The sequence below is a fragment of the Equus caballus genome, chromosome 18, assembly GCF_041296265.1.
Source record: "Equus caballus isolate H_3958 breed thoroughbred chromosome 18, TB-T2T, whole genome shotgun sequence".
In the NCBI taxonomy this organism is placed as follows: Eukaryota; Metazoa; Chordata; class Mammalia; order Perissodactyla; family Equidae; genus Equus; species Equus caballus.
Window position 1 is genome coordinate 34,651,464 of NC_091701.1, and position 27,981 is coordinate 34,679,444.

Consider the following 27,981-nt stretch of genomic DNA (forward strand, 5'->3'; position numbering starts at 1 on the left):
GAAAATTAAAAACTAAAGCTTTATAAATAACAAGAGTGAAAACATGCCTCTGACTCATCCAGTGGTTCAGAGAACTAAAATGTCAGGGCCGAAAGAAAGAGAGACACTGAAGGTGAATAAAATGGAAAGGAAGAAGATCTGCAATATATATATTTCTTAATGGTAAGTATTTAGCGGTCTGTCTGGTTCTCCCTTCACGGAGTATCACCAACTCCTAGGGAAGGTACCTGAATGAATTAGGGCAACCAACTCTCCTGGTTTGCCTGGGAGTAAGTGTTCCCAGGTATTTGAGACCACCAGTGCTAAAATCTGGAAAATCAAGAGAGAATTGGAATGGTGGGTCACACAAGTTTTTACAGAAGATAGAGCACGTTTCAGTTCCTACACTGAGGATTGCAGCAAGTTCCATTAATTTCTTTTACATTCCTTTGGGAGGGAAGTTACAGAGAGGGAGTGGGTAAGTCTTTCTTTATGGCTGTGAAATACATACTCTCTATCAAAGAGGGGAGAATCTCATTAAAAACTAACATACAATTCCTAATATGTTTTATCTAGGAAGTTGCTATTGAACATTTTTTGATAAAAACTTAGAAATTAATTTTGCAGTTTAATTTTAGCTTTTTTTAAAGTTGGTATATTACTGAATATTAGCCAGCCAGGAGGTTAAATATATACAAACTCTCCCATTATATATGCATTGCTTCATATTTATTTGTTGGGCAGAGACAAAACCCCATGTGGGGCATCTATGCTATTTCTAGACGGAAAAAAGAAATAATAGGGGCGAGCACACTTTTACTTCTTTGCTGTTGGAATAAAGAGACCCTAAAATTGCCACCATTAAAATAAATGACTGGCAAATATTATTCGGTAAAATAAAATGGTTGAATGGCAAAATATGTAATGCTAGTTATAAAATAATCAAGCAATGTTTCTTTCATACCAAAACTGCTTTCTTTAAATTATTAAAGCTTTTGAAATCCTGAGTACTTAACTCACTGGTCCACCAGTGATAGGAAACTGGAGTTTAAAGTTAAAGGGTTTTTGAAGGATCTAGGACGTCTTATGGGGATAAAGGAAAGCCTACCAATATTATGGGGCTCTAGTGGTTAGTCCCAGGTAGTTTCCATTTTAATGAGCTAAATGGAAAAGACAATCAGAATTCTTGCCATTAACTGGTGGGGATAACATGAAGGCAAAGAATACAGTGACTTTGACCTCTTCTAATTCCTCTCTCTTCATAATGGGTGACCTTCAGTAGGAACTGAAATTCATTTTCCTCACCACGTCCCTCCATCCTGTCCATTCTTATTCTTCAAAGGTTATAACATCTACCAGCGTTATTGTCTACAGAAACGGCACCCAGTGTTTTTGTTAAGTTCATATTAATCCAACACTTTAAATTATAGCATTGGAGGAGTGAGCTACCCCTAATTCTGTATATCCAAGTTCAGAGGCTGAAATCCCTGCGCCAGGAGTTCTCTCCTTTGAACTGAGAGAAACCAGATTCCTCAGGGCTTTGCTTCATGAACAAAACATCTGAAATCGATTACTCTCTTTTTCAAAAGTTGTGTTATGAATTAAACTATGAACATCCAGGAGCTCTGTAATAATCAATGCACCAATGGGGATGACACCTCAAACAGAAGGGTGAATCCACACGATTCTAAATAATTTAAATAAAATTACGGAAAAGAGTGGTGGAAAATTACTACTGTGATAGCAATATGATCAAGGATACTGGGCACTAACATTCACTTTAGAGTTCCTGTGTTTAACAGAATAAATCTGAGTCCATTCAGCAATGGAAAATAAAGTCTGATAGAAGAGAACTACTATGGTTACTGTAATGTTAGAAGTTTGCATGACTGTGCAGGAGATGAGCTCCCCTCTTGCAGAGAGAGTGATCAATGTCATTTTACCTGCACAAAAAAATTACACAGCTCCAAGAGCCACAGGGTCAGCTTTTGGTAACACAAGCTAGCTTGTAACTAAGTAGGATTAAAGGATAACATTTCATTTATATATTCAATTGTCTGCCTATCTGCTTTTCTCACCATGCACTATGCAGCTCTTATTACTATAGTACTAGAGCAATTTGAACTTTGACCTTCTTAAAATGTACTATTTTCAACTTTTCCTAAAAGAAAAAGGGTATTGACGGCTGGTAGAAGCAAAATGAAATCTAACAATATGATGAACAGATGTATATCCCAAGTACAAATACAGGCTCATCATATAAAAATATATACATAAAAAATGGGCTTGTGGGTCCTAGACTCACAGGCCCCTTTTCTCTCTGCATCCCACCTTTTCTTCTGTCAATCCAGAGCAGGGAAGGAAGGAAAGTCCTCCTCCTTCCAGAATAGAACTATTCAGAAGCCCATCCTCCCAGCTCATCTTCCTGTCTGTGGCAGATTAAAAATGGCCACAAGGTTTTTGACACTCTCTGCATTGAGATGGAGGGTTTGTCTTCTCTCCTTGAATCTGAGCAGCCTCTGTGCCTCCTTTGACTAGCAGAATGCCACGGAAGTCAGGCTGTGCCAATATCTAAGCCCAGGATCTAAGCTTAAGATATTGGAATACTTGCTCTTGGAGCCCTAGGAGCTACCATGGAAGAAGCAGATATCCCTTTTGGAAAGCTCCCGTGGACAGGCCCTGAGACTGCCCAGAGAGACAGAGTCCCTGCTAGGGACCAGGTCAGCCGCCAGCTGAATACCACAGTGTCATTGTTTTAAGTCACTAAGGTTTGGGGTAGTTTTTTGCACAGTAATAGATAACCAGAACCTTGTCCTAGAACAAGGGTGGCAACCTTGGTGGGCTGGCTACGTTGGTCCTGCCTCCTGCTTCTATAAACAAAGTTAGACTGGAACACTCCATTCATTTACATATTGTATATGGCTGCTTTCCTGCTACCAAGGCAGAGTTGAGTAGTTTTGTGAAGAAGACCATATGTCCCACAAAGCCTAAAATATTTCCTATATGGCCTTTTACTGAAAAAGTTTGCTGACCCCCTCCCTGAGAAGATGCCTTACTCATGAAACTCGTGATTCTTTCTCCAGGAGAATATATCACAACCAGCCTGTCACCATTCACCATCTAAAGTCTTGCTAGATTCGGAGACAGAGATCCTACACTGACTTTGGCCAAGGCATGTGACCTTTGAAAAGCCAGTTCCTTTCTCTTGGTCTCAGTTCCATCATTTGTAAAATGAGGAGGTTGGACTGGATCTGTCTTTCCCTAGAAGTGTTCCATGAAACATTAGACCCATAGGATGCTCTGTGGAAAAATGGTTCTATACTCAAAATTTAGAGGAAGCACTGCACACTGTCTATCCTAGTGGAGATGTCAAATGCTCATGAGTATATTAAAGCTTCTGCAGTAAAGAAACAAGTCTACCTTTGTCTGCACAAGTGTCTTCTCAAACATTTTTGATATCAAGCTTCTTTCTTCATAACACCTGTTGACATCACAGGGAACCGGTATTGGAAAGAACACACTCCAGGAAATACTATACTGGCTTCTCTCAAGATCTCTTTTCGCTTCCATAGTCCCTGAGTCTAGGATTCATCCTTCTGGCTACAGAGAGTTAACTTTTTTTTTTTAAAGATTGGCACCTGAGCTAACATGTGTTGCCAATCTTCGTGGGTTTTTTTTCCTCTTCTCCCCAGAGCCCCCCAGAACATAGTTGTATATTCTAGTTGTAAGTCCTTCTGGTTTCGCTATGTGGGATGCTGCCTCAGCATGACCTGATGAGCGGTGCCATGTCCACGCTCAGGATCTGAACAGGTGAAACCCTGGGCCTCCAAAGCGGAGTGCGTGAACTCAACCACTCAGCCACGGCGCCGGCCCCAAGAGTTAACTTTTTTCGGTACTTTTAGATTTCCCTTTCTAAAGACTGCTGCCTTTAATTTCTTAGCAATGTGAGACTCTGCCAGTGTAATCTGCTGACTTTTCAGACTGGAGATGCAGTGGCCAATTAAGGAAGTTGCAAATTCTCCTAGAGGAACTAAAATGACACAGTGATCACCAGTCTTCAGATGACAATTATAATTATGGTCTTGAAGTAAAGTAGGGACAAATGCAGACACATTTTTAGATGACTGCTAGTTTTTATCAGCCAAAGATTTCTTCACACGTGCCAAAAGAGAGTGTATGATACCTTCTTAGCATTACAAATGCTATTCACACAATATCAAATGAATATGTTTAATAATGTAAACAGTGTTTAGAAAATATTAAATACAAGGTAACCTTGTGGATCCAGACTGCTTGTTTAAAATTTGTTATCTGACCAATTATATAAAACAAGGAATTGTTTATTCTGCTAAGATAATGATAGAGCAAGGCTGTTTTCCTAGTGCAGGAGGCTGGCTGAAATTCCTGATACGGGGACAAGTCCTAAAGCATCTTGCAGTAATATTTGCATTTCAGAAGGCATGTGTCTTTTCTTGGTTCCAGCTATTTCAGATGTAACAAGTTGTACTATACACACAACTACCCAATGATCAACCCTCTCAGCAGCTAAAATACTTCAATTTTGGGGCCGGCCTGGTGGCACAGCAGTTAAGGTTGCATGTTCCGCTTCAGTGGCCCGGAGTTCACTGGTTCGGATCCTGGGTGCGGACCTACACACCATTTATCAAGCCATGCTGTGGCAGGCATCCCATATATAAACTAGAGGAACAGGGGCACAGATGTTAGCTCAGAGCCAGTCTTCCTCAGCAAAAAAAAGAGGAGGATTGGCAGCAGATGTTAGTTCAGGTCTAATCTTCCTCAAAAAAATAAATAAATAAAATAAGCTACTTCAATTTTAATAGAACACAAGTATTTTCTCTAGTAACTATTAGGAATAAATGTTAATAAACCATTCTCATACAAAGATTAAATTAAAAAGAAACAAGTTCAATTCAACTAAAATGCATCTCAAGGAATTACTCAATGACACTTCTTATAACATTATTGCCCAAAACTTGTGTATATATTAATGTAAACCAGTGGTTTTCAATCAGGAGCGATATTTTTTCTCCAGGGAACATTTGGCAACGTACGGAGATATTTTTGGTTGTCATAACTTGGGGGTTGCTAATGGCCAGGGATGTTGCTAAACATCCTACAATGTACAGGAAAGGCCCTCTCCCCACATCAAAGTATTATCCAATCTAAAATGTCAATAGTGCTGAGATGGAGGAACCCTGACCTAAACCACTCTTTTAATTCATAAGAAATTTACAAAGTAATATCTGTAAGCTTACTTATGATCTACCAAATTGTTTGCCAAGAGTTGATTTAGCGAACTGTAATCTTATTAGACTATATATTCCTTGAAAGCATGAATATGCCTCTGTCTCCCTTGGACCTAGCAAGGTACAAGGCCTAATGCTTACACAATGTTTGCTGAATGTCTTTTAGTTCTTGCCAAGAGGGTTGACTGTAGGTGAGCCACACTGAATTGAGATGACTAAGTATTTTGACTTTGTCCGATTTAACCACATGGAGACACAGATACCGCGTCCTCAGACATGGCCACACTCGTTCTGTAGAAGTATCTGATCTTAATGATGTTCTGAAACAATGAGGCTATCACCTGACTTGATACATCTTCTGCTTATTTTTATACTTTCCTCTTCCCTGGGCTCCACAACCCTCGTGGTTTCAATAATATCTCTGTGCTGATCACTTCCAAAATCTAGACGGAATCAGGATTTCTCTTCCTCCCCTACAGTAGCTCCAGTAAGTTTCTAAACTGAGGACTCAGCTCTCTCCTCTAGAAAGCAAGGAGAATGTTATCTACCATGGTGGTCATAGAGAGGCATGCCCAGATGATTTCCCCTTGAGGGAGAACCCGTTGTGATGAGCGCAGTCAGCAGACAGCTTCCTGATGCCGCACCTTCAGGACCCACAACAGCATTCAAGCCCAGCCCATCTTCTCTCTCCAGGCTGCTCCCAGCCGGAGACTGAGCACAGCATGGGGACTAAAGCTGGGACATTTCTGCCCAACACGAGACTCCTCTAACTGGCAATCTTTGCTCTGGGGATCCCCATCTCTGTGACTGAGATTTTCTTAAGGCAGCATCACAGTCTGAGGCTCCTCCTACCCATTTCTCCTTCCATTCCCCTTTCCTTTCACTGGATCAGAACTGCATCAGGTCTGAGGGTTCTCCCTGTCTGTTCTGTCCCTTTTCCCTTTTATCTCTCACAGACATTTTCTCCAATAAATCTGCACTTCTAATTCCATTTAGGTGTCTGCTTCCCAGAACACTAACAAACTGGTACAACTATCCTTATAGGATTGTTCCAAAAACTGGAGAGAGTAGCATAGTTCCTGGCTTTTGGTAGCTGCTCAATAAAGGTTAGCTTCCTTCAACTGGGCAGCATTATAGAGACAGAGACTAGGTAATACATTCTTCTGTGTTCGCTCAGTGTTTTAATCATGCATTCCATTGTGTAAGTGGACTTCATTAGTAGGCAATGTAAAGTCAGACTTCTTAACAGAGCACTCCAGACTCTAAGCTATCCAAATTATCTGCAGGCAGGCAACCAGGTGTGTATGGGTGTGAATAGGAGGGAGGGGTTGTAAGGGGAGGAAATTGGCTTTGGAGCCAGATGGATCTAAATCTAATCCTCATTTGCTGCGGCACCTTAGGGAAATCATTTAACCTCTCTGTCTTCAGTTGCCTCGACTATATAATGGGGTAATACTGCCTATCTTACTAGGTAACTGTGAGGTTTAGAGATAATCTATGTAAAGCATCTAGCACAGTGTCTGGCCCATTGTAAGCCTCTAATAAAAGGATGCATTATTACTCTTACTTCCTGTACATCCTTTCATTCATTCAGTCAGTCAATAAATATTTATTGTGGGCCTAGTGTGATAGGAACTTGAGATACAAGAGTGAACCAGACAGGCACGGATCCTTACAGAGCCTGACAGGTTAGGCATGGCACAGCACAAACTACATCCAGTAATCATAACTGAAACACTTAGATGGTGCTTATTAGGTGCCAGGTCCTGTTCTAAGAGTTTTACCACATATTCACTCACTGACTCTTTATACCAACCCAGCGAGGTAGGTACTTGCTCAAGATTACATAACTAGGAATGTAGTCCCTCATGTGGATTAGCGCGGATCTGAACCCAGGCAGTCTGGCTCCAGAGTCTATACTTTTAACAGCTATGCTGTGTTGCTTCTCTAAACATCTGAATTGGATTTTATGCTTCTACAGAGCATCAACGATCCTTACAAAAGCATATAAAAATTCCAGTAAATCAACTCAGTAAGAAAGACAGTTATTTCCCTTAGAGAAACACAGGCACAGAAATACTAAGTCAGCCGAGCAGGTGTAGACACTGAGATGCCACTGGTGATCCACGCAATAGCAGTTACCACCACCCACCTCCCACCATTTGCTTGGCTTCCAACTCAGCAGCTGTTTTCTGGCAATGGCAGTGGTAGAAAAGTTGCTATAACATGGTTTTTCATCTTACTTAACCCTGACCTCTTCATCTGCTATAACCACAGGGTCCTTCTAGTTCCAATAAATTCTCAGCCTTCAGTGTCATAATCTTTTATGCCCATCAGAACTTTCTGGCAGAAAGTTGGAGGAAAGTCAAATCAGTATGTTTTAGTTGTTCTTTTCTTTTCATAAAAGTGTCCACATGACTGGATTAAGTAGTTTGCTGAGTGTTTGCAAGGTAGTCAAGGTAGCAGTAAGGACATTGAACACCAGACACTAAGTTCATTCCTTATTACATGGTAGAACCACCCAGTTCAGGATGCCCGAGTGTAGCCAACACAACAGCAGTGGTTTGTGCCAAGAAATCCCTTAGGTTTATGACAACATACCATCATCACCATCATTCTAGGATAAAAATGACAACGCTAATATGAAAAAAAACCCGCTCTCTACTAACTAGTCAATAATGATTAAGACAAATAATGACCATACTTACTGGGGGGCATTGTGCAAGTTTATCAGCTGCCACCAGTTGAACGTTTAAGTGTTTACTTTGGGACTTTCCTCTAGATTTAATCAACCGCTGTAAAACCTAGTAGAAGAAGACATGAATCTGAGATACTGTCAACGAGCTGAAAAAAAACCCAAATAAACACGACCTTTTTGATAGCCTGTTTAGGCCTGAGTATTAACAGAGAGGACATATATGTATGACAAATCATATATATAATATGACATCATCCACTTACACTGGCTTTCAGTTATAGTGGATTTGATATGTTCATCCTATTCTCGCTCGCTCTATGTGAGGTCGTGGTGAGATCTTAGGTTTCTGCCCTAGATTTTACCCAGAGATTTCAAAGAGAGCCCTGCAAGAGTGGAGGAACTGATCTGTACCAGGTCATTTATGTCCAAATTCAGATGAGTAATATTTTGGTTCACTATCTCAATGTCAGATAAATATCAGAGTCATATATTTGGTCCTTTTTGTCACAGATAATTACTGGGGCATTCCAGTTTAATTTTACATTAATAAGACAATTTCATGATAGAAACCTAGGCAGAACATTTGCACTGGGTGTATTGCTATATATAAACCAGTGATATATCCATGTCTTTTGGGCACTGCTGTAACTGCGTTTTGCCATATACTCCCCTCTCCCTTAGATTTTTTTAAGCTGCAACAGGGCACTCCCCACAACAGTACTAGTCTGTGAGAATCTATGATACCTCAGCACATATGTCCACAAGAGTCCACATTCCTACACTTATGGACCTCATGGCAACTAGGGCAGGGGATGCAAGGGGCTGACATCTACTCCACTGCAATGAAGGTGTTTGAATCCCTTCAGCTCTAAGTCAAAGAGACCTCCAAGTGGTCAAGGGCAATTTCAGTCCATTCTAATGAATCCCAAAAGGTCCTGGTTTGGTCAGGATTCCTCAGCTCATCCTGCACAGAACCAGCACCTGAAGAGATGGAAGATCTGAGGACACTAGAAGGGTTGGGAAGGGCATAGCTTCTTTAGACATTCTCCACCTGTGAGAGGAGACTACTGTTCTGGTTGGAAGTTGAAGTGGCATTTAAGCACTAAAATGGACTCTTGGAGGCACTGAAAAGAAACTGATTATTTAGGTCATACTTTCCAAGATTATCTATTTCATATTAACTTTTTAGAACATCATCTCTTTTTAAAAAGGAAACAATGCCCAAATCAAAAGAGACCAATTTGAGGCTGTCTCACTTTTATTTTGATCTCCCCTCGTGGCATCAAGATACATGGCAAATACCCCATTGTGCTTAATGATGGAATAACTATCCCTGTAAGGATCCAACCTAAGCATAAATGTGAGGGTCTGTAATATTCCTGTAAGAGATTTTACACAGTGATGTCTGACTTTATATATGATACATACAGATACCTTCCTTGAACTCTGTACTTTCTCTACTGGGGAGAGAATATAGGTGATACAAGAATCAATATTACCCAAGAAACTTACCAAGATAGAACCTAAAGTCTCCGAAAAGCCAGATTTCACTTTTCCTCACCTTTCTTAACTCTTTGCTTCTATTATATTCTTGCATAACTGCCTGGTTGGGGTGGGGTCACAATAGTTTCTTGAAGGAATGGGCTATTCTTTACTTGCTATCTCAATTTCTAGAGTCTGTAACAACTGTAGGAACTCAAAACTGTGCTCATTAAAAGGGTTTCAACAAGACCTTCTCATTGCCCACTAATAAAAACGCACAGAGCAAAGAATATTTTTAAAAAAATGAGCTTCTAATCCTTAAGGCAGAAATGAGCTCATTACCTTTGGAGATGAGACTTTTACATGGACAATAATTGGTGCTAAGGAAGTCTTTATAAGTTGTGCTGGGTGATTGATGGTGTCTGCATCAAGAACGACCAGCTGCAAAGATCTTGCCAACTCAAAGATTCTTTCAATTTCACTTTGTACTTCCGCTAAAAGGAGAAGAAATAAAGAACAGGTCACGGTTATCTTTATTAATGAGTTCTTATATTTAAAAAATAGTACCCCTTTATGATATTTGTCTACACTGCAAAACAGAACATTTTGAATTTTCATGGTCCTATCTAACTTAAGATCTTTTCTAAAGAAAGAGAGATGTATTGAGTTTTGCACAAAATCAAACAGCTGGTGGAAAAAATTGAGATGGCTCTCTTGATTTGCTTCTTACACTCACTCTAATATTTAGCTATTTATATAGCTATGTTGTTTTTGATTGTGGCTTTGTTCTAAAGAACTTTTATTTTAGCTATGGAAGCTGAAACTACCTTTGAGGAAACAACTGAAATACATGTACAGAGCAACAGCACATGGAAAGCAAATCACACTGAAATATTTCCACCAATCAACAACTTACATATTAATATTTTGTGGATATGTTTAAAAAACTTCCCACAACTCATCTGTTTTGACTGATAGGCACATTTTGTATCCCTGGTTAAATATTCTGGGTCTACTCTTACAGTCAGCATATTACTAGGTTTTAAGTGAAGTATTAGGGCCAGTAGACTTGTTCTAAGGCATAATTATCTTCAGTATTTAAAAACAACAAAACTAAGACCAATTATATTAAAATGCTGCAATGCACTTCGATGCAAATCTATCTGGCTGGCTGTAATAGCCAAGTGACCCAAATCTGTTCAAATGAAAAAATCTAGTTATTTTCAATGTCTGAAGCAATCCAGTTATTTTTTAAGCAAAATAGATTACCTATAAAAACATAATATGGCTTTCTGAAATATAAAAAGCTTTTATATATATATTTTATAAATCACCTGACTTATTGGTTATGTCCAAAGTCTGAATTAGACTATTTAATTTTCAGAGAGATGCTTTTGTTTTGCATTTTACTTACTTTTGTTTTTGGCTGTACGTGTGACCTAACAATGTAATCCCATCCAAGTTACACAGAATAGACAAAGCTACCTAATTTAAATTGCTTCAAAGATGGCCTAGGAAAAAAGGTTACGTTGCTCTAAATATTCTCATTGGAAAGGGCTCGTACCAGAACCCCATGATTTCTCTTGCTTATCCAGCATGAATTCAAGTTCACGTCACCTACCAGAAAGCTCTCCCTTCCAGAACCAAACAGATTGACAGGGTATGTGGGATCATGAATGCTCAAGACTATCACGTAACTCTATTTTCTTGGGCATTGCATAGTAGTATAAAATTCTTATTTCCCACAAAATCACTGATGTTTAATGCATAATCTATATTAGAAGTAAGAATTTAAAGAGTCAACAAATCTACCATTTTTCATATTATCCAATACCAGTGAGCTGAAAGATTTCATGTTGCTTTAAAAGGTGACTAGCTTTCAAGATATCAATGTAAAGAATTTGGGCAATTAGCCTTATTTGCAAAATTCATCTAAAATCATATTCTACATTTCTTGGTAATAATAATATACCTCTCCCTTTTCTCTTGCATGTCAGAAAGTTAAAAAAAAATTTCTTATGAGAAAAGTTTGGAAAATAAAGAATATTTTTATTATAGTACATTTCAGCCTCAGGTTGTTGCGGTATGTCCTCCATTTGTTGTTTTCATTAAAACTGCCACTAGTTTAAGGGAGCGCCTAGCCAGCAATACACTAGAGCAGCAAGTCTATATTGCTTTAAGCTTCAAATCTGAACACAATATTTTCTGAAATAGCAAAAAGGCAGTGACCCAGACTGGACTGCCCTTGTACAAAGAACCCTTGAGGCACTCTGAGTCTCTGCATAAGTAACTCAGAAATACCTGGGCCTTATTTACTCTGCACCAGCAATGAGGTAAGTGTGCTTTCTGACAGCTTCAGAGGGCAGGCACACCTACTGCTTAACCAACAGAAAACTCTTGGGCAATGAGAACTCTGGCATGAGCAGAGAGATGCTCGGGCACTGCAAACCAGGAGGCTGCAGAGGATCACACGAAATACTGGAGTGGGTTCAATATTTGAATAACATGCATATAGAATGCAGTAAGTAATTCAATGTGTGAGAAAGAGAAAGGCATATTTATCTACATAGCTCATTTTCTTAAGGGAAAACTTTAACACATCCAACAAGCTTGACTACCAGGCTGATTCTCAGAAGGGTTCCAGTGGAGGTTTCATCATGATCTTATTCCAGATAAACGGAGCTCTGAGAAGGCATGGACTATGATAGTGGAGGGATCTCAATGAACACTTCTATAACTTGACCACAACTAATCTGGACCAACTGCTCTCCAGCATCTCTGTCACTTGTGATCTTTCTTATATCTAAACGCTTAGACTACTTTAATGGCTCCCTAGAGCTCAAAGCAACATTTCCTAAAGTGTGTACCCTGCAACAGTAATCCCATAAGATATCTTATGGGAAGAAGGGGGTTTTCTGCAAGGGAAATACTGCATACTATAATGGTTTCTCTTGGAATTTCAAATGTGCATTACCCTTTGTATTTTTATTTACTTATTTTTTTTGGTGAGGAAGATTGGCCCTGAACTAACATCTGCTGCCAATTTTCCTCTTTTTGCCTGAGGAAGATTGTCACTGAGCCAATCTTCCTCTATTTTGTAGGTGGGATGCCTCCACAGCATGCCTTGATAAGCAGTGTGTAGGTCCATGCTCAGGATCTGAACCCGTGAACCCCGGGCTGCCAAAGCACAGTGTACAAACTTAACCACCACACCACCAGGCCAGCCCCTACCCTTTGTATCTTAATGGCTCTAAGAAGTCTAGCACTGAAGCAACCTTCCAACCATTTAATTCATAATTTCCAAATTTATTTGACCATGGAAAACAATATGGATGTAACAACGATTAGCATCTTTTAAAATTAACATTTCATGGAATCTATTTTGAAGGTCTCTTCAGCAAGGCATACTAGAGCCCCAACACACTGGCCCCAATCTACTTTTTCAGTCTCTTCTCCTGTTGCCCTCAAACCATGCCTTCAACTCCCTTTCTCTAAGCATGTTATGCACAAACTACTTGTTTCTCAACAACACAATGTTTTTTTATATACCAATGCCTTTGTACATTCTTGTCCACCTTGAAGAACCAGTTTAAATATAACTTTTGTGAAGTCTTCTCAGATACCTCTTACTCTCTACCCTTCTTTCTTTACGCCCCTAGTACTTTGCCCCTAATTCCATTACCACACAGTATTTTAACCATCTGTCCTTTCTTTCTGTTTGCCCATGGGTAAGATCCTTTGTCATAGTTGTGTTTGTACTTCCTAAGTCTGGCATAATGCATGGCACGTAACAAGGGTTCAATAAACATTTGTAAAGGGATCTACAAAAGGCAGGCAAATGGACATAAGTGGCTCCCATAATGGTTATAATAATAGATTGCCATTGAATTAACCCCAGTAGCTGTGGGTACATGAAGTTACAGAGTAAAGGGGAAAACCAGTGAACTGACATCTACCTTGTTTCTTCCTCGATGTTTATACTAACCCCACCCCATCCACCCCACTGACTTTGACAACAGGTGACTAGATTTTACAGAATGACTTCAAAGAATATCCATGAAACCCTTGGCTGGGGCAGACTGAAATCACGCAACGTAGCTTATCTTTTAAGCGTCCTTTAGCCTCTCATTATACATCAGAGGAAGGAGTGGTTAAAAGCCAAAGGCATTGTGAGGAATGAGAAGAAGGGTGAAAGACAGGAGAACAGAGAACAAATGCTTGTTGAGAAATCTTCAATCTAACTTGGCATCATTGTCACCCATGATATTTGACTTTAGTCAGTTACCTAATCTGATTCACTATCACCAACTCTGCCATTCTCTCTTCCTCAAAGTCAAGACACTGTGCCTTTAAAAGTGTTTCACTCTGTATGTGGAAGGCTTAAATACAGGACTAAAGAAGGAACCACTGACGTCTGGAATCTTGCCCTCACAAGAGCTGACAACTGTTCCATTTGGTATGCTCAGCATTCTTTAACAAAGCAACCATCCAGCAAATATTTATTGAGCTATTACCATGTGCCAATCCCGTGCCAAGAATATACAGATGATACTTTCTGGCCTCTTTCCAACCTGCACAATTCTTGGCTCCGGGTCAAGGCACAGCCTTCAATGGATTCTTGATGGGATGTTTGGGCATGCACTCTATCTTGGAAACCCTAATTTTTTTTTAGTTTTCTATCATCTATAGAGCTCATTTCAGTAGATTAAACAAATGTAGTGGCATAGAAGAGCCCTATCTTTCCTACTCTGCCCATGAGGAAGAGGGAAGTAAAACAAGTTGCCCTCAGAATGTGAATGCAGAACAGACTCCTGGAAAGTTATAAGTGGACTCCACCACTCTTGGCAATCACGGAGACCCCAAGCAGGCTTTTGAGATGAACGTTGTGATTCCCCAGCACCAGGGACTCACGTCTGTGGATGGTGATTTCATCTTCCACAGTCCTGCTCATATACGGCTTGATGGAGTTAATCACATACAGTGTTTTTCTTTCTCCATCTTGGTGAATTTTAGGATCAGACTGGTACTCCACGAAAGATATGCTTAAACTCCCTGCATATTATTAACAGTGGTTGCTATTTCCACTTAAAGGATGTGACTATTCTGGGTACTACCAGCTAGCAGCAGAAGCAACACTAAAAACACCGTTATCTAGCTTTCTTCTAAGGCTCTGAGAAGGCTGAACATCTCATTTCCTGTCATGTCAGCTGTGACTCAGGTGTGACAGATATCATCAGCCTCATTGAGAAGTTTGGGCAAAGCTGAGAAGAGTGGTTTCACGTGGTTAGGCAGAACAGCCTAGGAGAGCCCATTGAGGAGTCTTCCCACCAGACTACTAATTAGCTAGCTGACTAGAGGTGAGAATGAGAAGATTCTGGCTGCTGCAGGACTCTGCTCCCTTCTTTTCCATGGCTTGCATTTTCTTCAGTTAATCAGTGCATCCCTACTCAGAATGGGGAGCAAACTGGAAAAGAAATTCACAAACACAATGTGGCATGAAAGCGCAGCTTGGAGAAGCATCCCATGTGAACATCTTACCTAAGCTGGACCGAGTGTTCGAACGTTCAATTATTGCTCTCTTGCTTGGATTATTTAGGACAGACCTCTTAGCAAGAGAAATGTCAGCCGTCACTCTCGTTATTGATATCCTACGAATAGGAACACAGAACAGTACAAGCCAGTAAAAATGTTATGGGGCCCTCCGAGTGATTTATAACCACAGTACTTAATAACCACTTTACATACTACAGTGCACCCACGGTATAATAAACATTGGCCACAAGTATTTTAAACAGGTTTTAGCTAGAATTAAAACATAAGCAGAGCAGAACGGAGGAAGGTTTTGGCTACTTAGCAAAAAACTACTCCAGTAAAAGTGCGGTTCTTCCTCCACTATTGTCTGCCTCGTCGACTTCTCTTTATAATGCACACCATACGAGGAGAGAATCAAAACACATGAATAATCCATGCTCTTTCTAGGAAGCAGCAATACAATTTCCCCTCAATTCACAGTTGATTTGCTCTTGATCAAGACCTTCAGGAACTACAAATGCTCTGCCCTGGCATATCAACGCTGCTGGTCAAAGGGGCAAATACTTTTCATTTTGATCATCAAAGACAATCAGCCAGTTGGTAGCTATGTTGCATTCCTGGTGCTCAATAGTTAATTCATGATACATTGAAGCATTTCTCTGCAGGCCCAAAGGAATGTTTCATATCTAAGAATATGAAAAATATTTCTTTTCTGCAGGCATGAGATTCTTCAGCTTATTTGCATATGACTTTGAATGCATATGGTGGGCCATCCTAAGACACTACCATTGAGGGCAATGTGAGGATTGTGCCAGGATTTTGATAAGTTAGAATGTATCCTACAGTCATGCAAGAGAAGAATAAAGCAAAGACTGCAAATAAATGAAGAGGGGGTCTATTTGCATATGATTTATCAAATGATAATCTCTGAAATTTACAACTTTAAAATTATTTTAAACTAGGATTGCTCAACTTCAGATTATTATCTACCCATAGAACGCAAAGAATGCCTCTCTAAGCAGTTACTGCCACCACGGGCCTTTCTCCATTCTTATCCTCAGAGCCTGGCAGAGTTCCAGAAAGGAGACAAGGAAAGTAGTGCCCCTTCCTTTTTATACACAGTGCACCCATTCTCCATCATTTTCAAACTCCTTTAGGGGTTGGAGCACGAAAGAAGTAGCATGATTAACAATTATTGAGTCATATGCCATCTCGCACCTGTTTTGGAACAATACTGTCAGCACTCTCAGGAGACTCTTCATCTGACTTGAGTAACCTGAAGCCTTGGGGAGACAAATGTTGGAAATGGCTTCTTTAAAGCAACAGGCTGTACAAAAGTTCTGGTACCATTTTCAAACATAGTACTCCTTTGCTTGTATCATTGGATTGTATTTACAAGTTGTAGATGGTCAGGAAGTTTTAAAATTTTAAATATTTTAGAGTTTTTAGGCCCTAATAAATTATTTGAGGCATCTTCAAATTGTCTTCTGCAGAAACCAAGAGTTTTGTGAAATACCTCAGGGGCCACTGAGAACCATAAAGGAGGCTGAGTTGGCGGGGCTCCAGCGTTCCCACCCTCAATACCAGGCAAACACCTCTGCATTTCTGTTTTCTACATTGGGGGCTTTAAATATGATTTCAGTGTAAAAAGGTGTTCAACTGCTAAAAGACATTAGAAAATACTGGTCAAGTACAACTTCTTCATTTTACCAAGAAGAAAACTGAGATGCAGAGACGAAGTTCCACTTGGTTAGAGACTAAAAAGGTCTAAAAACCAGGCCCCCAGCAGCAGGCCAGTCACTTAGCCATGGGACTCATTAAATCTCTTCCCGTTTCAGCTTTCTTCTCCAGCAACCTCAAATCTCCAGATACCAGCCGAATCACCCAGCACAGACGCAGTCAGGGGATCCTGGCCATGCGCTGAGAGATGGTCAGGGTTTAAATCAGGTTAAAGTCTGGTGAAACCCACATCTGAGTCTCCATTACTCAGTTGGCTGCTGCAACTGGAGGCATGAAACCTCACAGGCACTCCTACAGCTCCTTCTATTTACAGAACGGGGTTTGCTTGTTTATTTTTGTATTTCTGGGTTTCTTGTTTGTTTGTTGTTTTAAGAATGGAGTTGCTAGATAGAAACATACAGTCAAGTTCCAGAGCAATTCAAATATATGACTGGCAACAAGTGGGTTGGTTTAGGGAGAAAATTCAACTCTCTAGAACAATGACTTTTGGAGGTCCCCCAAATTATATTCTGGTTAAGTGAAAATCAAATTTTCTAGTTCTATACAAGCCAAATAGTGACCCTTGGGTCTTAAAATTTGACGAGATCACCAATAGATGCACACTCTCATTTTTTCTGGGTTATAAACATAGTTTTACAAAGCCATTTTCAAACACCTCCAAAGTTTTACAAAACAGTAACACACACAAAAACAGAAAAAACTGCTTCATATATTCTAAAAACAGGAAAAGGTATGGACAATTGTTTTCTTGTTTTATTCATCAATAGAATACAAGTTAAATTGTTAATACAAGTTATTTCTTTTTCTTTTGTTTTTTTCCGTGTGTGTGTGTGTGTGTGTGTGTGAGAGAGAGGAAGATTGGCCCTGAGCTAACACCTGTGCCAGTCTTCCTCTATTTTGTATGTGGGATGCCACCACAACATGGCTTGACAAGCGGTGGTAGGTCCACGCCTGGGATCTGAACCTGCGAACCCCAGGCCACTGAAGCAGAGCTCACGAACTTAACCACTGTGCCACTGGGCCAGCCCCAGTATAAGTTATTTCTTAATAAAAATGCATAAAAATGAAGGAGTTCAGGAGAAAACAGACACAGCCTAGAACCTTTCAATAAGACAGAGCAAGAGTTTCTATTTTCTATGCAAAGATGCTTACTATTATCAAAATCAGACACCAAATCCAAACTTGATTTTTTGTAAAAGATTCACCAGCAATGTAATCACCTTCACCATTAAATGCTATCTAGTTTTTAAAACTTTTTTTTTTTTTTTACTTAAAGTGATATCCTTTTTTTCTTGACACACTCATATACTCTAGTGGTATATCACTCATAGCTCTTATCTTCCAGGTGTCTTGTTTGATATATGTCTCTAAAAAGTTCTCTTGGAAACCTTTCTGTGACATAGGGTCAGCAGTTACTGACCAGCAGATAAAAGGCCGGTGAAAGTTCACTCCCCTAGCAGACTGCAAATGTCACTGAAAACTAGCAAAAATCATTCTCTAAATCTAGTAAATTTGAATCCCAACTGTTGCTTATTTCCGTTTTGGAATTTATCATGATTGCTACAATCCATCATGAGCTATGAGTATTAGTTTATGAGTATATTATTAGCTATGAGTATTCCACGATTTTCTATGGAATGATATTACTTTTGGTTACAACACATTCATTCAAAAATAATTAGGGGCCGGTCCTGTGGCTGAGTGGTTAGGTTCACATGTTCCACTGCAGTGGCCCAGGGTTTCACTGGTTCGGAACCTGGGCGAGGATATGGCACCACTTGTCAGGCCACATTGAGGCAGCATCCCACATGCCACAACTAGAAGGACCCACAACTGAAATATACAACTATGTACTGGGAGGATTTGGGGAGAAAAAGGAAAAAAAAGACTGGCAACAGTTGTTAGCTCAGGTGCCAATCTTTAAAAAAATAATAATAATAATTAGTATTTCCACCTTGGTAATGGAACAGGCATAAGATCCTTCCATACTCTATCCTTGCTGCATCTAATATGCAGCCCTGTTAGTATGTTAATTTTTTTTAAAAGTCCTGGTATTCATGGACAAAAGTGTTCCAAAGAACAAACAGTGCACTGTCAAGAGAACAGAGAGGGAAGGTCTAGGTAGACCTGAGTATTCTTCCTGGATCTTTCTCTTGCTGGTTGTGTGACCATGGACCAGGCATGCCATCATTTGAGCCTCAGTATCTTAATCAATAAAATGGTGACAGTAGCTTTGCCAAACTATTTCCCAGGATTGTCATAGGACCAAACAAGGTAATATATAAAAGTGCTTTCTTAAATATTCATACTTCTCTATGCTGATATGCATACATATAATATATACAAGACAAACAATTATTAGAGATTTGAAGACTCGAAGGAGACAGTTTCTTTATATCCTGTCCTCCAAGGTTAGCAGTGTACCATGAACTCCTCTATCCTCCAGAGTCTGTAGAATTTATGTATACTTTGAGAGTGGGAGGATCAGGTCAGACATGTTGTAATAAAAACCTACTAATTTAAATATTGTGTTTGGCTTTAAAGTGTTCAATTAATTATCTCCAGTGTTTGAGTGTCCACTGATGGATCTGCACTTGAATAGAGAATAGGAAGAGATGATGAGAATGAGATTGAGGATGAAACAGAAGACACTGTGTTGTTCTTTTCCATTTGTTGACTGCAATTACAAGCTGTTTTCATTTTTCCATGGCTGGCTGCTTTGTGATAGCATCAATTGTTCCTATTTCCTTTTATAAATAAATACTACCTCTTTGAGTCTCCCTAAGTTGTATTCTCAGCCTCTTGTCTTCAAATTCTTTCTCAAACTGTTTTTTTTCTTTCAGTGTTCCTTGGCTTATAGCTTCCTTTAGCTTCAGATTCTCTCTGTATAGGTTACAGGGTGTTCATTTAAGATATTTGGCCATGATCATGTCAGTTACCCAGCATCTGATAACTGCCATAGAGCTGACCTGATCCAGTTGTCAAAAAGCCTAAAGTAACAACTTTGTTGGGATTTGAAATGATTAGCATAGGTCAACAAATTGCACTTGGTTTGACTGCTTGCTGCTCAGCCTCTGAATGGTAGATTCAACCAGCTGAGCAAACCTTATCCGAAAGGATGATCCCCTTTGAATGTCTGTGGTGTGAAACGAAGAGAGAAAAGCTCCATGCCATTGTGCACTCGCTGTGTCCTCGCCAGGCTGGTGCCATTGTAGCAGCTTGTTAGGGTCACTCAGTTTATGAGCTGTGCACTGGAATTGTCTCTACATGTGGATAGCCACGTGTAGTGGCTATCCAGGGGTCCCTCAGAACTATTTAGTACTGTGCTTTTCATGTTTCTTACATGAATTATAGTTAGGCCCTACAATAGCATTTATAGCAATAAAATTGTATAATAAGTAGCTCTAAACTGACTCAAATCATTTCTAAGGTATCATTAAAAAGCAAGCATATGATTCTGTAATAGTCCAACCTCAGTCCAATTTTTTGAATTATTTTTTAACCAAGATCTGAAAAGCAATATTAAAGAAGAGAGCCTCTTAGCCAATGGATCTCTTTTTCTCCATTTCTGAAAAATAATAAGACTTATTCCTGACTATTTTGTCTAACCTACTGCATTCATAGCCAATGAAACAGTGAGTAGGTTTCCATTAGAACATACTGTTTATGCTGTATCGCTGTGCTAAAGCCTTCTGTGTAATTGTTCTCTTGGCTGGTTTCAATTAAAGACTATTTGTTGTTTTCTTCCCTTTTATTAATTGGTAAAACATAATACAGCAGATTGTCATGGCTCAAAATGTAAGGATATTCCCCACACAGCAGACGTGTCAGTCAGTGAGAAGGTACAAACAAATTTCTTCTTCCTTATCAAAGTCTCCACATACGTGTGACCAATGAGTTCATTATTGTTTTTGCTGCTGCACTGGCCTCTTATTATTTGAAAGATACTCCCACTCTCCTAATCCCACCTTTAACATCTGTCTTTCTTCAACTCTGCTGTACATCAGATCTCACCGTGGCTGAGTCTCCTTCTCCAGCTATTTCTTTTGCTGCTGCTGTATTCTTCTTCATATCTCTAGAGCCTCTGCTGTGCCACTAGACCCCACGGAACAACTGGCATTGAAATTTTAATTCTATTTCTACTAAAACCATCTTCAATAGTGTGTGTAAGCGCTTAATGCAGCCAACTCTACCTGACTAAAGACAAATCTCTGATGTTACAATTAAGTGCATTTCCTCTTTCTGGGCCTGAGGATTGAAGAAGAACCTCAGATTCTTCTTCTTTTTTTTTTTTCTTTTTGCTGAGGAAGATTTGCTCTGAGCTAACATCTGTTGCCAATTTTCCTCTTTTTGTATGTGAGCCACCACCACAGCATGGCCACCAATGAGTGGTGTAGGTCTGCGCCCGGGAACTGAACCCAGGCCACCAAAGCAAAGCATGCTGAACTTAACCACTGGGCCACCAGGGCTGGCCCAGATTCTTGATTATTGAAAGCAGTAATTAAGTCACTCACTTTCTCTTTGCTAAATTATAATAATTCCTTTCTTCCTTTCCATAGGTCCTACCTTTCCAACCTTCAATAGCATTGTTATTTATAAAGATGTTATGTGGAGACCAAAACAATCTAACACAAACTTAGCCTGAATTATGGGATGGGATTTATTTAGCTCACAGGCTTTTATGGGGCCATAGGATGAGGTACTGCTCAGAACTTCCTTAGGTAAAGGCAGCACAGGTTAAAAGCATGTGACTCCAAGCATAGCTGAAGGAAGTGTGCATGTGCAACCAAGAACACACAAAACTGAGCTATGCATGTTAGCTGCCTCCAACCCATGGAGAGCCCATGTCATCAGGGGGCAGGACCAAGACCAATACCATTAAGTTAAAGCCAGAGTTCAGCTGTTTCTTGGTAATGCTTTTTTAGGAAGCAAATTCCCAATAACCAGAAGTTTGCAAACAAAAGCAGGTCATCTATCTCTTTGTGGTTGTTGAAGAAAAGAGACTACAATAAAAGAACTTTCACATTTCCTTCCAACTCCAACATTCTAGTATTCACTGCTTTCCACTCGTTTTCTTTGAAACTATTCATTCTCTGCCTATTGTCTCTAAAAAAGAGGGGAATAGGATAAACCCGTGGCTTTCTTATTAAGTCCTTTTCGTCCACTAGATCAATGTGACAGAGACTGTTATTAGTTCAACAAAATCTATTTCCTCTTCCTCCTGGGTGCATAGCTAGACTGTATTTCCCAGCCTCCTTTGCAATTAGGCATGGCCACATGACCAGGTTCTAACCAATGAAATGTGAGAATTGACGTGTGTCAGTTCTAGGCAGGCATGCTCCTCACCCCAACAGCTGACTGGAGAGACCGCCCTCAGCCCAAGGGCCCCAAAGGATGGATGGAACAAACTTTCTGCCCAATCTTCCTCTGCCTCCACTCTCCCCCCACTTCCAGCTGAGGAACACCTGCCTCAGACTGTTAAATGAGCAACAAAATCTCCCATTGTGTTTGAATCATTATACATCTTTAGCTCTATCTATTAAGGTGGCTTGGCCTATACTAATGTACTTAGCAATTCACATAATGACACTGAGGTATTCGGATTTCTTGAACTAAAATCTCAGTTTACTTTTTTGTGTATAGTACCAGTAACTAATGAATATTTTTAACACAATTATCCAGAAGGCTTTTCTTTTGACAAATATATACAATTTATACTTAAAGCACCATGTTTGCTTTTGTTTTTTTTTTTTTTGGCTGAGGAAGATTAGCCCTGAGCTAACATCTGTGCCAATCCTCCTCCTATGTGGGTCACTGCCACAGCATGGCTGATGAGTGGTGTAGGTCTGTGCCTGGGATGCAAACCTACAAACACAGGATGCCAAAGCAGAGATCGCCAAACTTAACCACTACACTACGGAGCTGGCCCCTTGCGCTTGCTTTTTTTCTTAAAATATCCTATTTATTAAAGTCTATTTCAAGATATTTTTTAAATACTTAAATATCTGGTAAGTTAGATCCATTTACCCATACTTCTCAATACACACTATTTAAGTTTTCTTCATTTCTCGTAAGTCTTCCAGTATTTGCATGAGGCTATTTCTACATGGAGCGTATTCTGCATTGTGAAAGAGCTTAGTACTTACTATTGAGTCAATATGGACTTTTCACCATTTCTCTAAAAAACCCAGAAACTTTTTCTAGACATTTTTCACAAAACTTAAACGGTAAAATTATCTGATGGCTAAAGACTGGGCCATATTGATAATGGGTCATATAGGATACACACAAAACAGATAATAAAATAACAAGGTAATTTCTAATAAGACAATCCAGAATTAAACATCCAAAGAAGTACTGTTCCCTACAAAATAGTCACTTTGGGAGGCTTATGATGAAAACACTTCTTTTTTTTTTTTTAAAGATTGGCACCTGTGCTAACATCTGTTGCCAATCTTCTTTTTTTTTTCCCTTCTTCTTCTTCTCCCCAAAACCCCCAGTACATAGTTGCATACTCTAGCTGTGAGTGCCTCTGGTTGTGCTACGTGGGATGCCGCCTCAGCATGGCCTGACAAGCGGTGCCATGTCCGTGCCCAGGATACGAACCAGTGAAACCCTGGGCTGCTGAAGCAGAGTGCGCAAACTTAACCACTCAACCACCAGGCCAGCCCCTAAAACACTTCTTGCGGTACTCTTCTTTTCAGGAAGTTCAGTCCTTTATATTCATGACTTCATATGACACACACGTGTACACACGCATGCACAATTCCCAAATGATATTACCTAACTTGACCAGTGAGCCACCATATTTATCAGAAATGTTCTATGTTTTAATCAAATTTTTCATAAAAATAAGTTGGTATGAATCTACTACCAAGTGAGAAAATAAAGACAAACACATACATTTAAATAAAACAAATGCATTCCTTTTCTTCTCAAGGTCCTTTTTCCCTTGGGGATTCAATGCTATATTGGCAGAGCCCTCTCAGCATGTTCTGCCCTGAATACTGAGTTAACTTTTAATTAGAGAACTTCTGCAATTGCTGGAAACACAGATCCACAAGTCAATATATCATACATGTTCAGTTAAAAGAAAATAAAAATACAAAAACATCTGTAAGTCTCACCTCCCATCAAACCTGTGCTTCAGGAAATCAAAGAGGGCTTTCTGCATCATGTCTGTTACCTTCGCAGAGGTGAGGAAAAAAGAATGAGGCAAACACAGAGAGAGAAAGAGAGAGAGAAGTCAAAAGTGAGAGAGGTGGAGGGGAGGGGCAGCATGCCTGAGGAGAGACCTTATCACAGCCAGTGGCCTCCGAGGGGTAGGTTATTGCGGACGGCGGTTTTCATGCTGAACCACCTGCAGTTTCTAAATCTTCTCCCTTGGTTCTCTTTCAGAGTGTTGAGAAACAAACCAGCAGTGTTCACCAGACCCAAGGCAAATCCCCTTCCCTTATCGGGGGACAGAAATGCCTCCAGGAGACCACATAGGCTGGCTTTGTGCACAAGTGCTGCCTGTCCTTGGCATGCCTAAGGGGTGCTTGCCTCCGGTGAGGAGTAGCTAGAGGCCCTGAGGCCAGCCCTGGGCTCAGCCATCCTGCTGGTCTGCGTGTGTTGATGGAGAGCCTCCTGCCCAGGTCTAGATTTCTGTAGACCACTCTCCTGCTCGTTCCTTTGACACTCCCCACTGAGAGGGGGCCGGCAGGACATGGGATTCTTAGACCTGCCTCAAAGGGACTCATTCATTCATTCAACGAATGTGTACTGAGTGCCTGCTCTGTGCCAGACATTGTCCTAGCTCAGCAGGAACAGTGCCCTGGAGGCTGCCCACCTTTATGTTTTAATGTCCCCTCCCACCTATTCTTATCTATACCAGCACAAAGTCAAAATGGCAACATCTGAAATGTAATACATCTAACTCTTCACTGTTTTCCATCTTACTTGGTATTGTTTAGTTAATCTCTGAAGAAGTTCACTAACATTTTTAGTGAAGTTTTTTTTTTCCTTCTATATGTCCTTTACAATAAGTAAGCAGAGAAATATTTGGTGGAATTTGCCATTGTCTTGAGCACCCAGCAAGGTGAGATTTTTTTGGTGCTTTGAGGGTTTGGGTATGCTGGCAGATTGCTCATACATTCCCTTGTGCTGTTTATACTCTATTATTTATAATAATAATGGGAACGGTTGAGACAAAGTCTTTTTCTTTGAATTTAATGCAGAGCAAAGCTTTGACCAGAACTTTCCATTACAAATGTTTTGAGGGAGCTATTTCTAAACAATGTAATACATAAAAGATGAGGAGCGTGCCCGAGAGGGAAGAAAAAGCAACAGTCACGTAAGCCCCACAGTGTACCACCCGCCTTCACACGGTGAGAATTGGCTTCCATTGGTACCTATATGTAGGCAGACCCTGGAGGAGCAAGCTCCAAATGGCTGTCTCCTGGGTTCTTGATCAAGAACTGAAGTGTAACAAACTGATAATTGTACCTCATAACCCTTCAGTGACGGCCCCACTAACACCACCGGACGCATGGATGGCACAACGTCATAAGGAGGAATGTGCTCCGTCTGAAAAAGACGATTGGACACGCGTGACAAGGTAAGCATAAGCAGACCTCTTCAACAGCCACAACATTCATAATTTTCCGGTCAAACGAGAAATGATTACTACAGGTCCCCACCAGGAGGCTCATCCCTTATTTGATAACCATTTGTCACTGAAATGGAGCATTGCAAGCACATATGGATAAGAACCTTCACAGTAGATTTAAAAAGGAAACACAACTTACCACTTTTTGCTTCTGTTTTGCTAAAAGACAACAATGAGAGCCATATCAAAATATGTAATCTCTGTAAATGATAGTACATGATTTTAAAAGATGGAAGAATGGACCAATTTGTCCCTGTGATTCTCATCATTCCACTATCACCCACTCTGCAGGGCGCTAATCTATTATTTTATTCTGGGAAGGCCAATTTTGAAGACAAATGAAAAAACAGACGACTCCCTCCCTGTATGAATGACCTTATATTCTGATTTCATGTTGGGGGGGAGGACTTCATAACAACATTGGAAGTTCTGGGCCAGTCATGGGCCATGGGTTGTTCCCCTGCTGGACACAGCGTACAGTGTGGCTGAGAACAACTCGGACACACAAAATTTGACAAAAGGAATCTTAGACTAACAACCTGGGTAAAAATGATCATCACCTCACCTCAATCACTAGTTATTTTTGGATTTGTACTTTTGGTGAACAATGAGAAAATTTTGCAGTCTTTTGTGTATTCTTAAGTCTTTTCGCCTACTTTCCAGGATATTGACAAATTTTTCCTAATATGTTGTTCTTAATTTCCAATAAGTTTATAACCAGTTATTCCTATTCTTTCTTGTTTGTAATCTTTAAAAGCTGCAATGACCTGAATGTCCAATAAGTGGATGAGGTAAAATATACTCAGTATCTGATTAAAGTGGTTTTGTGGTCATCCATGCAAGTCGGGTCCATTTGGGGGGCAACCCAGAGACCTAGTTTGGTCAGGAGCCCCAGAGATCAGGAAGGATTCACATGAACAAGGACCCAGATACTCAGAACTGCTCCAGAACCAATCCAGTTTTCTGCAGTTATGGTTGGCCAGGACAGACCTTGGACTTATCATTCTGAATTGGTAATAGTGTATGCCCTAACACAGCATCAATTTGGGGCCAGGATGAAATCAGCCTATAGGAATCAGGGAGTGCGGTGGAAGAAAAATTCCTTCTTGAATACCTCCATAATTTCCAAATGCACAATAACTCCCCATGGGGCCACCACCGTCCCTTCATTACCATTAATTCCAGGGCTCAGTTATATGCTGTCCAAATAGAAATGAGGTCATCCGGGTCCAACCTCATTCTCTGTTTCAACCCTGCCAATATCCACAGCCCAGGCTGTACCAACATATCCTAAAGTTTCCCATGGAGACTAGAATAGAGCATTTTCTTGAGAGTCTATAACTTTTTGTTTCTTTTTAATTGGCCCTCACCATCTTAAAGTCTGTTGGGTTCTGGGGTAAAATACTGAACTTGCTTCAGACTGGTTTACACAATGGACAGTTACTGCCTCTGGGGGGTAAAATAAGATTTTTCAAAATTAGATTATAATAATCAGAATTTTTAGTATCACAAGTACCCTTTAAATCTAATCAAATTACTATCAAAAGCAAATAAGCAATGAAATACTATGTAGAAGAATCTTTAAATCAACCCTTTAAACTGTTTCCAAATTAGTAAAAATACTTTCATGTATGTTCAGATACTAAAACGGAATACATTCCATTAAGAGGAGTTTCCCTAAAACCCTCACCTGTTGATGTGGGTGTTGCTCGAAATGTCCCTGATACCATTTCTCCAAGACTTGAAGAAGAATTCCCACTGGATTTCCTAGGATATAGAAAAGGAACTTAAGATTCATTCTCCGGATTCCTTGAAAATAGAACTTGAGAGTACAAAGCTTTCTTTGGCCTTAATCCTACTAATAATTCAAAACACACTAAATCCTGCTATAAAGAAGAACTTCAAGAATCTGTCCAAATGTTTTCTTAGACTTCATTTCTCAGAGAAAATGGGGAACTAAGTAGGACATGCAAATGCATTGCAAAAGTCTCTCTCCAAGTTATTCAATGAAGAAATCAGACAAGAGAATCACTGACAGGCATATTCTTGTGAACTGCACGCTTAGCTAACACCAGTCACCGATGCACCAGTCAGATGTCAAACATAGCTCAAAACAAGCAGTAAGACCCAGAAGATGAGTTTCTTCTTAAAAGTGATTATGTGAGGGTCAGAATTAAAAACAGACAGTAAAGATTTGGTCGCAAATAATATTATTTGTATAATAATAATTTTCCCAGAATGGAAGATTATTCCGTTGGTCTTCTCATGCGGTTTTGGAAGCTTCCTGAGAGCCCACAGCAGCCCTGGGGACCCGACGGTCCTACTTCTCCACTGTTTCTCCTGTTCGGTGCTTAACAGTATGGTCCCTAGAGTCAGCACAATCTGGTTTCTCATCTTGGCTTTGCTGCTTACCAGCTGTGGGACTTTGGCACATCATATCACGTCTTTGAGCCTTAGATTCCCTATCTATAGCTACACCTCACAGAGTTGGTATAAAGAGAAAATCAGATCAGGTCTATGAGCTCTTGGTTTTACTCTTGCACTTGCCACAAAGTAAGCTTTTAGTTCAAAAGTATATAATAATGCTATGGAATAATAATAATAATAACAGTAAAATAACCTTGGAAATGATG

General features: G+C 40.0%; 1 protein-coding gene across 12 annotated transcripts in view; it reads right to left on the reverse strand.

Annotated features, from left to right (window-relative positions):
- The window catches only part of CACNB4 (calcium voltage-gated channel auxiliary subunit beta 4), a 241,338-nt gene that overhangs the window by 10,440 nt on the left and 202,917 nt on the right, over positions 1-27,981 (reverse strand). For 9 of the 12 annotated variants that reach the window (XM_023622907.2, XM_070240948.1, XM_023622908.2 and 6 more), the window contains 7 exons: positions 27,039-27,115; positions 25,488-25,507; positions 25,186-25,266; positions 23,826-23,884; positions 14,965-15,074; positions 9,769-9,920; positions 7,955-8,050 (listed from right to left, as the gene is read on the reverse strand). In XM_023622907.2, coding sequence (XP_023478675.1) covers positions 7,955-8,050; positions 9,769-9,920; positions 14,965-15,074; positions 23,826-23,884; positions 25,186-25,266; positions 25,488-25,507; positions 27,039-27,115 — 595 coding nt within the window. The remainder of the gene's footprint in view (positions 1-7,954; positions 8,051-9,768; positions 9,921-14,964; positions 15,075-23,825; positions 23,885-25,185; positions 25,267-25,487; positions 25,508-27,038; positions 27,116-27,981) is intronic. The other 3 variants (XM_070240950.1, XM_070240949.1, XM_070240951.1) reach the window with 1 other exon arrangement.